The sequence below is a fragment of the Ixodes scapularis genome, unplaced genomic scaffold (assembly GCF_016920785.2).
Source record: "Ixodes scapularis isolate PalLabHiFi unplaced genomic scaffold, ASM1692078v2 PGA_scaffold2__306_contigs__length_199485367, whole genome shotgun sequence".
In the NCBI taxonomy this organism is placed as follows: Eukaryota; Metazoa; Arthropoda; class Arachnida; order Ixodida; family Ixodidae; genus Ixodes; species Ixodes scapularis.
The window spans coordinates 190,146,313-190,162,550 of record NW_024609857.1 but is presented as its reverse complement, the minus strand read 5'-3'; the positions used below and the strand labels follow the sequence as shown (position 1 = coordinate 190,162,550).

General features: G+C 48.3%; 1 protein-coding gene across 13 annotated transcripts in view; it reads left to right on the top strand.

The window, feature by feature from the left end:
- Positions 1–15,887, top strand: part of LOC8036081 (neurofilament heavy polypeptide) — a 67,584-nt gene extending 51,697 nt beyond the window's left edge. For all 13 annotated transcript variants that reach the window (XM_040500270.1, XM_029986040.3, XM_040500269.1 and 10 more), the window contains 6 exons: positions 196–339; positions 4,611–4,778; positions 5,401–5,604; positions 7,769–7,933; positions 8,616–8,711; positions 11,900–15,887. In XM_040500270.1, coding sequence (XP_040356204.1) covers positions 196–339; positions 4,611–4,778; positions 5,401–5,604; positions 7,769–7,933; positions 8,616–8,711; positions 11,900–12,057 — 935 coding nt within the window. In that variant the 3' untranslated portion in view covers positions 12,058–15,887. The remainder of the gene's footprint in view (positions 1–195; positions 340–4,610; positions 4,779–5,400; positions 5,605–7,768; positions 7,934–8,615; positions 8,712–11,899) is intronic.
- The last annotated feature ends 351 nt before the right edge of the window (positions 15,888–16,238 follow it).

The window sequence follows — 16,238 nt, the reverse complement described above, 5'->3', positions numbered from 1 at the left end:
AAAAAATTTCGCTGGTCCCGCAGACTCCTTTATAAAGAAAGCCGTTTTAATGCAACGGGTATAGGTATGGGACAAAGATAAAAAAGATGCAAACTTCGTTTAGTCTCCAGACACTTGCATTCATTCTCGGGCTTTGTGGAGGATATCCGAATGTGGCCGCTCTCCCTCACCCTCGGCGATCGGTGTGTGCTGCAGGAAAGCGAGAAGAAGGAGGAGAGGCAACCGTGGCCAAGGCTTCGGTGGCGCCCCGTGCCAGAGCGGCCTCATCCCCACCCCAGAAGCGCACCCCGCTGACCGAGAGCGACAAGAAAGACGACAAGAAGGACGAAAAGAAGACGGGTGAGCCGCTTTCCCCTTACTGTCGCAGTCTGGAACCCTCGGCCCATTCCAGCGATTGTGTGTTGTACTTGCTACTTCATTCTTTAACATAATGCCTATGGTTGTTCTGTATATACGTATACTTATACTTTACTCTCAGCTACATTCTCCTGGAACGTGTCGTTTCACAACATGCTGGAGTACCCTCCTGGCTCCGAATGATGGTGCGAGCGTTCACAAATTTTCTCCCGATTCTTTGATCGAAATTTGACGGTCGAGCTCAAAAAATGTTAAGCCATTAAGATTTTTTTTTTTTTTATTTTTATTTGAAGATTTGGGTTTCGCTAGACCAAGATGGAAGATGATCATCTTCTTTTGCAGCTTGGTGATCCCCACCAGAAGGACCATCTTTTTGTTTATGCTACAAACTTAGGGTATTGTTTTTAAGCAATTTTTTAGAGCCCTCTACAAAGATGTGTCATATCTCACTTAAGCCAGCTTATCTGTACTTTCTTCAAGAGCACTCTGGAGTATTGAGGAGAACTGGGATGTGCATTCTTTCCATTAGTTGTGGGAGAGGCGTGGAAAGCATGACGTGACCTGCGCTATTTGTCGGCTTTTCCTGCCAATTTTGTAGTTTTCATTATTTTTCACTTGGAGCTGTGTAAGCTGCATTATGGTGAAAGCAAAACTGTTTTTTGTGGCTGGAGTAGCCTGCCTGCTCCAAGCTTGGAAAGCCAAGAGCTTGGCTTGTCTTTCCTTTCTGCCACCCCAGCCAACATCCTTAGGTCTAGATGATTTCTGCTATCCATATACCTGAAAGAATCGGCTGCCAATCCAGGGGACTCGTGTTGAAGCGAAAACTGCAAGACTGCTCCGCAGTTGCATTTTGTTTCTGCGCTACCATCGTGTCTTATAGGGTGTAGGGATCATCAGCATGTTGGACAGTTTCCACTGTCTAATGATTGCACTGGGTGTTTGGGAGAAAAGAGAACCCCGTTTTTTTCCCTGCAAAAACAAACTATACATCGCTGAACGCTTCGCCTCTATTTAGCCCTGCCGGAAAAGGCGCCAAATTTTCAGAACTTGCCGTAACCAGACTGAAAAAAAATTTACGAGCGATTTTCACATTTTTAATGAGAAATGGAGCCTGTTCTCAGTGGCCAGCATCATTCGTCTTTATGTATTTGCATTCAGCGTTGGCTGCCCTTTTCTCCTTGCGGATTTCCCTACATCGCTTTTAACTTTTAAATTGGTATTTAACCACCGTATAGATGACATTCTACTACAAACTGTTCATGGGTTCAAGTACTTAGGTGTCGTAATCACTTGTAATCTCAGCTGGAACAGATCCTCGATTGTTAAAAAAGCATCGGCAAAGCTCTGGTCACTGAAAGGGCAGCTGAAGCACTGTAAATCCTCAACCGAGCTTGTAATTTATAGTACATTAGTTCACCCGGTTTTAGAGTGTGTGGACGTTGTGTGGGAACCCGCAACAAAGGCGAATATTGAATGATGGAGTGCGCAACAAGGCTTTGCACTTTGACTATAACGAGTAGAGAAGATTGAGTTAATTCCATAACCAAATTGTATCAACAATCTAAAATGGACCTTCTATCGAGTTGTTGCTGTACTAATCGACTAAAACTTTTATATGCCTCTGTTCATGAGCCACCCCGTCTTTGGTATAAACATTTTATTGCGAAGGCATTAACTGTCTCATGGAGCGAGCTGACATCATCAGTTTGAAGTGCGAAAACGGCTCCTAGTTTCTGCGCGCCTTCGGTTCCATTGGCTGGCGCACATTGACAGGGCTGCCATTGGCTGCTGCGCCATGGCCTCCGAGATCCCGAAGCGTGTGTGCGCTAGTACGCAGCAGATGACAAAGGGAGCGACGAGCAGACGACAGAGGGAGCGGACGAGCGGCTTATATGCTTTCGCATTCACAACTCATAAGAAATGCTTAGGTGTACCTCGAGCTTTTTTTTTTTTTGTCACGTGTATTATTAAGACGGTCTCGTCCATTCAAGAATTTATTCAAGTTCATTTTTGACAGTTTAATTATTGTCACTTATTTTTATATGTGTGTTTTTTTTTTCTTGTTGCATATATTTTAGTTGTGTATGCCCCCTCCTGCTCTGGCAACCAAATCAGCTGGCAGTATATGTGTAAATAAATAAATCAAATTTTAAAAAATCAGATAATGGTATGTTAGGAAAATTCGGCATCTGGTCCCAACTGCTAGCGCTACACTTTGGCGGAGACTGAGCGTTTGGCGATGCACAGTTTATTTTCGCATTGAGAAAAACGTGTCTCCCATACACAAACCAGTGCAAAGAAGCTAAGAGCAGCTTAATCTGTCATCACATACCACTTTCACAATTTTCGAGTGTTGGGCCCCGTCGAAAAAAGTTTTACCTAAACCAAAGGATGCTGGCTCTCTCATTGATACCCTGACCCTCAACCACCTCATTTTTCCTCACCCATTAACCTGATTAACCGCATTAACCCCTGACCCTCATCTCATTTCTCCTGTCCCCCCCACCACCCCTACGTTCGTGGCCCCACTCACGTTCATCACCTCATCTGCCCGATCCATATCGACCGATCATAAACCCCCGTCATCAGTTCACCTGGCTTCTTCACGCAGGGTTCCCACTCACCCTGACGTTCCGGTCAGGTCAGTGCTTCATCCGCAACGGTTGGCTTCTTTCCTTCCACTAACATAGCAAACATCTGGCAGTCTGTCTGAGCGGCCTCCTTTCTAAGACGCAGTTGCTTAACACGCTGTCAACAAAATAGCGGTACTACAAAAGTGCTTGAACTTAAAAGCTTTGTCAGACAGAACTCAATCCCAGACCGTGAGAGGTTTGACATTGGAACACATTCAAGACTGTCGCGTCCTTATCCTTTGAGTACAATGAGTCAGGATATCTTCTTTTGGAGTAAGAAGTAGATGATATGGAAGTTTACAGCCACTGCTACGCTTGATTAGGATTTAGACCTCAAGTTACTGAAGATTTAAATTTCATTGAAATTTGCGTTTCTGGTAATCAAAACCAAAAATGGACTGTAAAAATCCGCTCCGTAAACCTGCACTATGGTCCCTCGGATTGGAAACACATCTCAAAAACAGACTTTCCCCGCGAAATTATTTTTTCACCATAATTGTTTTGTGAGATGGGTACATTTTGAGTTGGGAGCGATTTTGAAATATGCTTCTATTTCGAGAGGTTGACCCCGAAGCAGAAGCATGTTTCAGAATTGTTGAAGCAAGTCTCGCGACGTAAATACCGTATTTACTCGAATCTAAGCCGGCATCGATTCTAGGCCGACCCCGCAAAAACGGCAGGGCCAAAAAATAAAAAAAAAATTCTCGATTCTAGGCCGACCAAAAAGTATAGGAAAAACACCATAAATTAAACACAGAACGGAATTTATCTGCAATGTACAGCACTATTTCGGTCACGAATCCGACGGTATGCTCACGGTTAATGTCCGCATTTTTCCTGATCATTCGTCGTCCTCTTTGTCACTGTCCACTTCCCACAACGCGTGGTCATCCGTACCGTCCAGGGCATTCGAGATGCAACACTTTCGGAACGACTTTCCAGCTCGTGGTGCCTTCCCTTCCGCGGTCCTGAGAACGCCATTCTTGTTGCCGCACATGCAAAGAGCTGACCACGCTGCTTTCTCCAGCGACGCACAATTTTTTTCGTCCACGCCAAAGTCACGCTGGGCTTGCAGGTTGGACGAGTGTTCAGCAGCCAAGACAACTTTCCTCTTAAAAGCCGCGGAGTAGTGGCATCGACTGGTCGACGCCATAGCGTCAAGTAGAGACGAACGTTCCGTGCGTTCCATGGTTCACAGCGTATCTTCCCGAAGCGATGTAGACAAGATGGCGTCCTGCGGTCATGGCGGAGCCGGATCCTCGTATCTAGGCCGACCCCCGAGTTTCGGATTTAATTTTTTTGGAAAAACTATCGGCCTAGATTCGAGTAAATTCGGTATTACGCTAAAATGTTTCTTTCGAACGGGGGGATTTATTTAGTGACACGCATGTCCAATCTTGGGAACTTAAAACAAAATATTTCTAGGTGTTCAGAGCCCCTTTAAAGAGGCTAAATTAAGGAGGAAGTTAGCTCGCTCAATATAGCCGACGACGGTGAGGCGATGCAACGACGACGGCTGCACATATCCAGAGTTTGCTCGCGTTACGACACATTCCGCGTTAATAGAGGTCTTTTCGGGTTCCAAGTGCGACGTACGACACAGGACGGTTGCGTTTGCAGGCACGTCCCGGCCCCGGCGTCCCCTGCAGGAGAGTGCGGCGCCCCCCGCAGCCAAGCCTCGGGCGGTGGTGCGGCCGGCGTCTGTAAACGAGCAGGACGGCAAGATCTGGCTCAAGCCGCAGGGGAAGCCCGGCGAGGAGGCGCTGGACGCGGAGCGGGCCAAGGACGGTGAGTGCCAAATGCCGTGTCTTCCGGACCGCGGCCCGCACCCGTTGCGGGCCGCGGTCTGTAAAACAGTGTTTTTCCTCAGATGGTCCGCACTTGGCGTATAGTCTGAGCCATGCTCTGTTTCATCTCATGACAGATTGCCGAAGTTGGTAAAGGCCGTCGAAAGCGCACTGACGCCGCGCAAGTGCGACGTAACCTTCCAGAGATGCGCGGTGACGCATAGTCACGTGATGGTTTGCAGTGCCGGGTTTGCCGGCGTAGCTCATAACATCCGCTGCAGTCTATTGTGAGGTGAACTGGAGTATAGGTGTTCACTTAATCTGCGTCTTACTCCCCTTAAAAATAATGAGTCGTTACTTTCCCGGCATCGATCGGACACATAAATTCGAACTTGGAACAGATGCAGCGAAGCAAAGCTTCGGCCCACGTATTTCCGCCGTGGCATACCAGATACGCATCGTTGAGTCGGCGCACGAAACCCCCTAACTTGGCCTCGACGTGCGTTGCGCGGGACCTCCCGTCTCGTTTTCCCTCGGTATAGACAACGGGCTCGTCCTGTTCATAAGAGACGTCGTGCGACGGTGTTCCCAGAATCGAGCTCCTTTCCCGACCTTGTCCGCAGGCAAGGCCGGGGCCGTTCCCGAGGAGGCGTCGAAGGCGGAGCCCGGAGGGGAGCCCCCAGCCACGACCCCGGCGGAGAGCGTGGAGGCGGCCACCCCCGGCTCGGGCTCGGAGCGCAAGTCGGACGCGGTGCGCCCCAGCAGCCTGCCCCCCATGAACGGCAGCAGCGCCAGCTCCTCGGCACTGGGCTCCGCCGACCTCGCCAGTGGGTGCCTCTCCCCGCTCTCAGCCGCTGCTCTCCTAGACGAGAAGGCCGCTGTGCCGGGTTTCTTTTAACGTCTCCTACCGGAGGCGGGTGTGAAGCGCAGATGGGCATTCTCGCTGTCTGAACATGAGTCCCAGACGGACGCTGATGCGGCATTCGTGTCGGATCTGTGACTATCAGCGGCTTTGGTAGGGGACACGAAAAGTCCGACACTGAGGCCTTGCCATCTGGGAGGTGTAATTATCTCGGCCTTCTCGGCCGTGTCTCGCTTTAATTTCCTTCCGCCACGATATGTGCTGGAGTGTCTGTCTGTCTGCTAACTTCCCTTTGAGAACTGCGATAAAAAAGGTGCGGCTGCTCGTGGAGCATTACAAATTTCCATCTCTTTGTGACGAATTCGGATATCGATACCGAAATTTAAGATCAGTTATCCAATATTTTATTGGAATGTTTGTGTTTCAAATGCAGGAGGCGTCACTTTTTTTCTCTAGCGACCAAGTGTTGTAAAACTACTTTGTGCAGTGTACGTCTGCTTGTTAGTAGGTATCCTTAGTTGCTTTTCATACTCATGGGCGGTAATGGGGTATGTCAGCCTTACTTACAAAGCGGGTAAAAGCCACCAAAGAAAGGGGGCAGTCACCGAGATAGAAAATGGCATATTAGCTGCACGAATCTCCCGTGATTAAGGGCACGCACACTTCAATGTCCTGGGCCACACGTAAGTTAGTTTTCGAGGGCTGCGATTTCCTTTGTCCTTTTTTGTTTTATGGTTACGGTGCTTAACAAAAATGTTAATAATATTTTAAGCTTCGTACAGCCTCAAATTAGAGGATAAAGGTGGCTTTGTTTTAGAGATATATTGTTATGGTATTGAAAATCACAGATGTTGGGTGATCCGCAGTGAACTTTTTAATCACAAGAAGATGACTTAGCAGAGGAGGTACATTTTCACATAAATATTGCCAGTTTTTATAGTGTCAGCAATAGTGCCCTGATACATGTGCTGACCTTGGAGCATTTGGAGTATTCAGAGTTTGCAACGTTGCCACGGGAAACCGGCTAGGAAACACCTTCTGCAAGCGTCAGCAGATGGCGACGGGGTGCATATTTCGAGAGGCTAGGCGATAGGACGCATAGCAACGGAGGCCGCACTGGATTGGCTGCTTATAGGGAGCGATGGCCTCACGTAACACCTAGCAACCGAAGATCGCCGGCGACGTGCCCCTTTGCCAATTTTGGTACCGCGCAGTGGTTTGCGCCGCTGTGCGGTGACAGTCTGCGGTGACAGTCTGCGGATGGCTCATTATAGAATATTAACCCACCTCGGGCCACCCGTACACGCAACCCTGCAGCATGCCGCCAGCAGCCCAAGTGCGCCCTTGCCCCGCCCTACTCCACTGCACCTCGCTTGCTTGGTGTTACGGCACACCGTCGCTCTCTTATAACCGGCCAATGCTGCGTGGCTGCCGTTGTTATGCATTCTATCGCCTCGCCTCTCGAAATAAGCGGCCGGGGGGTGTGTGCGCGCTTCAGACGTGTTTGGAAGCTCCTGTCGTTGGCTTTGGAGACCCGTCGACGCGCACGGGCTGCTGTTCCGTTCTTCGGCCTGCCACGCCGTTCTTGACGAACAGTTACCATGACACCGGGACGTAAGCGCACGGTGTTGTCGCCTCTGTATGCGCAACTACGCAAATGGCTCTGATGTTTTCTGCGCTTTGAGCACACGTCCTTCATGCACACGGTTGGTGACCCGATGTGCCTGAACCAGGGAGGAGAGAAGTTTTGGAAGTGTTCACCCCGCAAAAGAGTGCCGAGAGGCTGCATTCCCCGTACCTCGTTATATATAACCGCTGCGCGAAATACTAACGCATTTTTTTGAGAATCAGCGGGGCGGCAGCAGCAATTTCGGCCCATTTTTTTAGTAAATTAATACCTTGAAATTTACTAGAAATAAATTGGATTTACCCGATTACTCGGAACTTCTGTGCTAGACATCCCCCCAGAGAGATGCCCGATTTTTCTCCGGCAAGAATGTGCAACTGCAGCAGTCTCCCAGAATTAGGTGCTGAAAGATTTGTGCCTCAGAAAGTTTGAACAACGGACATGAGTCGGTGTAAGTTTCCTCCGGCGAGGAGGCATGCATCCGAACCCTCCCCACTCACAGGTCCGTCCCCGCTTCCCGAGCCCCAGGGAGGGGGCCCCGTGCCCCTGACGACGGTCAAGTCGCCAGAGGAGATGACAGGGGTCAAGTCCCCGGACCCCGAGACGTGGACGGTGCCCCTGGACACGGGCAGGGGCCTCGAGTGGACCGACGGACAGTCCCCCGCAGGTGGGCACGCCCCCTTCACCCCGTACAACTCGGACGGGTGCCCGTTCCGGGGAACAGGTTCCGGCCCATACTTTGGCACCGGGCTCGGCGAGATTGCGGTGCTGCCGTTTCTGCCACGGCGGTCACTCCGGGAATGGGGCATACCGGAATGAAGGAGATGGCATGATAGTGCTGTGCTGCGACTCCAAGAAGCGCACCGAAGCGGCAAAAAGAATAAAAAAAGGTCTTACTTGCGACTGCGAAGTGAACTTTTGCCGACCCCCCCCCCCCGATCAGCGAAAGTTTGCCCAACCTACGGATGAACTGCGGACGAACCGATGAAACGGTCCGATGGCCGAAAGGCAGCGCCGTCGTCGAGTCTGGCTTGCAGTGGCTCGGTTTCAGCGGGTGCGAAGGGTTGCAAGGACGAGTTCCCCATCCGAGTTGTTTTACCGTAGAACACCGCACATACGCCCATTCCACACTAAGTGCCCATCCCCAAATTTTTAAGATCTGAGAAAATATGCACAGAACATTGATATATAAAATTAATGACCGGACAAGCACCCATCCCCCATTTTTTCGCGATTCTCTCTAAATTTTGAATGGGCGCTTGCCCGGTATATTATGGTGGTTGTTTGGGCCATGCTCCAAGCGTAACGTGCGCGTGTTCACGCGTGTGCGTTGCTGTCTCGTTCCCCAGGTGACTGGCCGACCAAGGCCAAGGGCTCTGCAGCCCCCATCATTGAGATTGCCCCCGAACCTGCCTCTGCACCAAAGGGGGAACCCCTCATTCCAGGTGGGCAACCCGCAGACGTGTTACCCTTTTCCTCCATCTGTCCGCAGTTCGGTGTTCCCTCGGCACGCTGAAAGAGTGTAGCGTAATGGCCCGTGAGATGCCCTGCCCCCAAAAGATAACCCGCCCCCTATTTTTGGAATGATCCATTATTTTTTCATAAATACCAAAAGATAGCCCACTTCTAGTATTGTGGGGTGCTGGCCAGAGGTCGGCAGAGATGGTGTTACTTTGCCACGACGGGAGATAAACGAACATTGCCAACTACGGAGGACAGTCGTCTTTGGTTCATTGCCCCTCCCTGCAATCGCAAGTTTCGCGGGTCACAGAATTCAAAACTAGCATTTTTTAAACTTTTTTAGATCGCACACCCGAAGTTAGCCCACTCCTCTTTTTCACCCGATTTGCGTTCGATTTTAAGTGGGCTATCTCCGAGGGTATTACGGTAGTGGCACGATGCGGTCTAGTAAACATTTAACGGGAGTAGAGTTTGCTCTTGAACACCCGCTTCTAAGATTAGGTATGTGTGCGTTAGTTTACTCGTTTGAGTTAATGGAGAGACATATTGCAAGTCGGGCAGGTACAGTCAAACCTCATTATATCGAGCACGGATATATAGAATTATTGCTTATATTGAATCGTTGTTGATGTGTCATAACAATTACATGCATTTTAAATTTTTATAGCAAACTCGGTCAGTTAAAAAATTAATATATCGAACTCCGCAGCGCCTGAAAGCATGCGCTCCGGAGACAGGCGGCAGGCTTTTCCGCAACACATCGCAAAATAGCGGTGGCGCAGCAGGTGTTTGCGACTTTTATAAGTGCATGCCTGTGTATGGTGCCGGGCAGTAACGTTGCTGTCGGGAGCGCCATCCAGACTCTGTGGCATACGGGCTCGGTCAGCTTAGTCGTATCGTCAGCATCGCCAGTATCACTTTTTTTCATGCGCTTCGCTTGTTGCTTAGCTCCCACAGTTTCGTTTGTCCGCCGTTGCGTCAACCGCGTGCGGCGTACTGATGGCATCAAACGTAAAGAAACCTACGTCGCTAACATTTTTGACAAAGCTTGAAATCACCCGCCACGATGAAAAAGGAGAAAAGAAGTCCAGCGTTGCTGAAGCATACAACATACCGCGAAGCACTTTGAGCACGCTGCTGAAGACGAAAAGTGACATCAGATCGAAGGCTGAACAAAGCAAGCACTCCGACGCATGCCGTGTTTGGACACCGGCCTTCGCAACGTGGAAGAATCTAGCTTTTTAGCAATGAGCACGCTGGTTTTTTAGTGATTAAATCGCGCTGCACTTTCACGCGTTTTTGGTGTGATTTTGTATATTGAATTTTGGTTATATCGAATTATTTCATGGTCCTCGCACTGTTCGATATAACGAGGTTCGACTGTAAAAAGAAAAGTCGCTCCTTCGTCGTACTAGGGTGGCAGAAGCAGTTGTAACGCAGAATGTGATGTATTAGTGCGGAGACTGGAGGGTGCAAAGCGGCCCCGTGTCGTGCAAAGTAAGCGCGAGAGTGCTTCGTGGACGTCTTGCCTGTTGGTGCCATCTTCTGCAGTTGGGGTGTAAATGCTAATTTCTGAGAGTTGTCGGAGTGTGTGACGCAGTAGACAGAGCGTGTGGAAAACGGAGCAATGGGAACACGGCAGCGCCGAGCAGAGCCCCGGCACTAGGTTGCGGCTGAAGAGAACAGAACGCTCGTAACTACCTGAACCCGTTGAGGCGAAGGAGTCCAATTTCTTTTTCCTTGTTTTAGTCTAACTCCTTTTTTGCTCCCTTTCTCCGGATAAGCCAGGAGCGCGCTTGTTTCACCGAGCAGGGTGCCACCGTATATCTGAACACGCAATGTTTTACCCCTGCTGGGAGTAACACGGTGGCAATCGAGGAAGGGGTTTGGCTGGCGCTGGTGTCCGCTCGGGGAGGAGACGAGCACTGCGTCGGCGTTCGGCCAGCACTCGGCTCGCCGACTTCCGTTGCTTGGCACATAACCGAATACGGTTAAGTGCCGGCCATCATTCTGCGTTAAAAAGCAATGAAAACCTGTTACGTTGCTCTTCTACCTTTCTGTATCACCAAGATTCATATTCATCTTGGTCGATAGTCGAAGAACCAACCAACCCCCAGCCTCGGCAAGGATGCGATAAAGCCGTACAGAAGCCTGCAGACCTTGTAAACGGTAATGCACCTACTAGGGGCTGTCTGGCACATAGCTATACATCATTGAGTGACTTGGATCTACTCAAATAGTGCTTCAGCTGGAAGAACTCTTCACTTAGGGTAAGGGACAGTTGAGGAAGAGCTTGTGGAGGAAGAGCTTGTCAACTTTCTGGCCCGTTCTTGGCAGCGCCGCTTGTTCACTGGCACATTTTTTTGTGGCTAGTCGGTAGTGCTGGAGCTTTTAAGAGGTTGCCAGCAACGAGGCATAGTCGGCACGTCTGCGAGCTGCGTCTGGGGTTTGCGGCTACAGTGGGGTAGGCCCTTGGAACAGGGCAGAGTCAATTGTTGAACTGAGTAGCTCATGGAGAAACTTCACGTCCCAGAATAGGGTTGAATCCCGCTAGAGTGAATGCCTCTTCAACGAAATTTCCCCACCAACGAAGTATTTTTGAATCTCCGTTTGTTCTCCATGGAAGATAGTACAAAAAAGTATCTCTACAACATACAACTTTTTGAATGCCTTTGCGCTTCAACTAAGTTTTCGTAACGAAAAACTAAACTCTTTCCTATAATTTATGAACGAAAGAACTATGAAATCATCTTTCCCCTTGATATTGCGGCTCGCGATGTTGCCAAACAGACAAAGAAATGACGGGTGCCAGCAAACTGCTGGTCAGAGGGTGGAAACGAAACATAAACATTGTTTAATGGTGATGATGATATAGCGCAGTGCTCTGCGATAGCTTCAGAGCCTCCAAGGCTCCCACAAGATCTAATTTGCGTCAGCTTTAAGCTCGAGTCAAGCCAAGCCAAGCCAAACCAAGTGAAATCCGTGCAAGGTGGCATCAAAAGGCGTGTTGACAGTGTGCGTCATGCGTGGTTAATGCCAATTTGGTGCCGAGTTCACAACAACAAACTTCACCCCGACAACTAACTTTTTCCCGTGTCCCGTCGACTTTGTTTTAGGGGATTCAAGTCATGTTTCAAATAGAGTTTCAAGTACATATTTGCATTTCTCGCAGAGGGCAAAGTGGACCCAATCCAGAAGCTAGGCGCCGAGGAAGGCCACAAACCCGCGTCGGAAGAGTCGCCCGTCCTCAAGACCAATCCGGGCGTGGGCGCAGACGTCCTCGACAAGGCCAGGAACCGGCTCGAAGAGTTCTGGGTCACCGGGAAATGAACCGGTCCGGGACGAACCGGTCAATCTGGTTGAGGCAGCTCTATGCTGAGAGGGGCACAGGGTGTGTGAGTGTGTGCGTGCGCATGCATGTGCATTAATGCACATGCATCGACGTGTGTGTGTGTGTCTCCTAGAAACCACTAGTGAATCTTAGTGGATGTGCCGCGCCGTTGTTCGGCATTGTCGAAAAAAAACAAAAAAAACTAAAAACCCCGTCAGGTCGTTTAGAAGAACCGAATCTCGGCGGTGCTCCTTCGCGCCTGAGGTAAAGCCAATCTGTTGATTCTCGAGCTGGGAGACTGTTCTCGTTCTAGATCTTGTGACGTGGGTGGTTGGAATTTTTTAATAGCTCAGCCCGTTTCATTGTTTGTAGACAACACTGGAAACGCAGAAATGAGCTTTACATCCGCGTTTTAAGTTTTTTTTTTTATCAAAAAGCTATTGCTTTTGGCACTGCCTTTTCTGTGCAACAATAGCAGTGGCAGCATGTCTCGACGTATTTACGTAAACCGGGGCAGGTCGTCCTATGTTTTTCCACGCTTGGTTTTGTGTATCGACGCAACGGGGATGGACGATTCTAACTCGGGTCGAGTCAGATTCATTTTTAAGGGGGCAAAGTCTCGTGCATCGTATTGATGCTCCTTTTTTGGGGCCTTACTCCTGGGCGAAAGAGTTTAATATATTTTTTGCATTCCTCGTTTTGTGTCGAGCGATGTTAGGAATTTGAGTCGCTCCAAACTCGCACCTAGGCCAAGTTTCAGGGCTGTTCCTGTGCCTAGCTCGAAAGTTTATAGTAGTTATTTCGCATCAGATTGATTAATTAATTGTTGAAGAACTCTTAAAAGAAAAGTACTATATGGTAGCGCTACGTTTTTATTTGACCACTTGGAAACTAACCACAGTGTCGACCGGTTTAGCTCAAAGGCTTGCAGTAAGCTACATATACTTTTTACGAGCAATTGCTTTCTTGCGTTTTGGATTGCAATCCCAGGTCCTAGTCAGTTGAATGCTGAGAAAACTGGCACAGACTCTCGAGTCAGAAAAACCAAAAAAGGAAAATCGAGGGTTTTTTATGCTGTCCTAAAGTGAAGTGCCACATACTGGCAGATTTCTTTATAGCCTAGGAAAAACGAAAGTAGGTAGTTGTGACACAAAGCACGAACGTGCACGCTGCGTAACACAGTTAGCGCGAACGCGACATTGGCGCTTTTTTTCATTTTGCTTTGAGAGGGTATTGACCAACACCAAATTTTACCGCCTAAGTTGAGCACATTTTACCAATCTATATATGGTAGTATTGGCAGGAGCCATTGGATTGTCCGTGGAAGATACTGTAGATCACTGGTGCCGCACTCTGTACACCTTTTTAGCGGAAGCCTGTAGATCTTGCGTAGTTATTTTTAGATGTTTAATTGTTGCATATTGGGTAGCACGCCATTACTTTGTTTCTATTGCGTATCATGTGCAACGACTGTGAGCTTGGCAAAGAAAGAAGCCTTGAGTTCTGACGTTAAATGTTTTTAGTTTTTACCTTTGTGTACTGCCGCCAATCCTGAGGTAGCGAAAACGTCTGTCGTGCGCCGTCAAAGAGTTTCCAAAGGTCATGCATTTCTGAGCACAATTTTCTAGTTCTACTCGCAGTTCCTTAGGTTTGTATCTTGATGTGCAGTCAGACAGCAGTATTTATATACAATTAATTTATGAGAGAAAAAGCACGAGGTCCTGGCAGCTTCATCGCTGCTGAGAATTCCATGTGATATCTTGTCTGCCTGCTGTTTGTGCTCTATTATGTCACACATGCTTTGAAACTGGAGAGCTTCCAGAGTTCACTTATTCAAACGAACACTAGGGTGTCGGCTGGGTGGCTAATGATGGCACCTTACAAACTAATTAGCATTAATAATTAGCGTAGAGGTCGGTATCCTCCTTCGCGTTCAGAATTTCAATCAATAGTAGCTATACAAGTGTCTAGAGTCTCAATGCCTGAACGGAGAACAGGAATGTCAATCTCCTAAAAGAATGTAAGCTTATAGAAAAAGTTTCTAATATATATCTAAAGAGATTATTTAGCCAATCATACAAGATCTAATTGGGGAGATGCTATCCAAATCGTATTATGCTTCAGAAATCCACCATACTTGCTCTACAACTCTTCTGTAATAATAGATGTTCCTTTCATAGATCCTTAAGTCTAAAAGCAGTTTTCAATCTAAATAATTATCTTCTAGCAATGGTTCTATTCCTCGTCACACAGAACAAAGACGTGTGCCAGATCTAAGAGATGCATATTGCTCACGCAAAGTTCTTCCAAGCGTGCAAGTGCACCGATCCTAAAGGGTGTGTGGACAGGTTCAGGGGTGTGTGTGTGTGTGTGTGTGTGTGTGTGAACGCAAGATGGGCCAAGTTTTGCAATAGCATTACACTTGCGCTGTTCGGACACCGACAGCAGGTTCAGTTTTGCTTTGCGAAATAGTCTCCTTTGCGCAAGTCTCGGCATTTTGTCCAGTTCCAAAGCCTACAAATGCAAGTCAGCATGCCAAAGGGAAGCTTGCACAGTTTTTCTAGTTGCTTTGCAACCGTTATCCCGTTGCCTGCTACATACGAAATATACTTAGGTTGGGAAGAGGAAAACTGTCTGTGGTACTTGCGCAAGCATGGTTGACATTGGCTGTTTTGCAGTGTTGGGCAACGAAATCTCACCCGTGAATAATGGGATATGGGCAGCGGTGGAAGTTGAATGGAGACCTCAGTTTCGTAATTGCAGAGATGCAAAATTTGGACACATTGCTCTGAAACTCCACAGAGACAACACTGAATAGCACTATGAGGTACTAGGATTTTGCAATTCTACTAGTAGTGCAACAAGTGCCCGTCCCCATATCTGTCACGCACTAGCCACGAAATTTAAGTGTACATTTTTTTGTGGTAGAAACTACTTAAAAGCATTACAAAATCTAGTATATTATGTGCGGTATTTACAAGTGCTACCATGGACGCACACCACATGACTGCAACCTAAACTCGAAGTCAAAATATCTGGAGAATAGAACTGCTAATGACTAAGTAATATTGCTGGTATATGCCTTCCTGTTGATCGAGAGCACCTTACTGCAGCGTACCCGTGCGCGGAGGAAAAATGCTCCTCCATGGCAAGACCAATTTTTCTCCTGTTGTGTACATTTTACATAGGATCCTCAACAAAGAGCAGCGTTGCTCGACACCTACGCTAGTCGGTGACAGGGTTAAGTGTTTGAGGGAAGCTCCTCCCACCTTCTCCCACTTTAGTAGAGCAGACGCTGAAGAGGGGGCAACCTCCTCTCCAGCGTGCGCTCCGCTAAAGTGGAAAGAGTTGGGAGGAGCTTCCCCCCAACTCTAAGCCCGTCAGCGACTGCAGGGAGGCGATGAAGCACCAATTGGTTGCCATTCTTTGTCTTATGCACTTGCGAGCTAGCTGTGGCAAAATTCCGAACAAAATCTCGTGCAGTTTTCACTTTGCACCACGGGTGTGTCAGGATGGCGGACAGAAACGGCTTCCACCGAGTTTGAGCATTCTTTCTCCCTGAAGTTGCTAGGAGTTGTTGCGGAAACTCGATGCGTGGTCGTTTGCCCACAGCGCTGCTTTGGTGCGGGAGTGCTTTGCCCACTTGGTGTGCGGTTCGTCTGGCAGCGAGCCTGTTTCAGTGCAATTTGTGATGTGACACTTGTGATATAATCGGAAATGGAGTGGTTCCCGTGTGTCTCTTGCGTTGTTTGCAGGCAGAGTTCTACGTCACCTTTTTTTTGTGTATACACAGCTGTTAGTCCCAATAAAGGCAAAGTATACTACGGGAGCACTGTTTTCTTTTTCACTGCTAGGAGTAACACTGAAGACAGCCATGGTGCCAGTGAATTGGCGGTAATAGTCATATCGCTTAACAATAGAAATACAATATGAAAAGTACAAGTTGGGTATCACGGGCTCATTTTTCAGTTGAGGGGACAGTTTTAGGGCCAACTTCGCCAACGATGATGAGCACGCAATCCAACCAGACGACGCCTGAGAAGTCTCTCCGAGCGATTCCGAGAGGCCACCGCTAAGGTGGGATGTGAGGAAGCGATATCTACACTCACTCCTCCAAAAATATTATTCATCTCTTTTTTTTTTTTTTTTTTTTGCAAACGTACAAAGATAGTACGAGAGC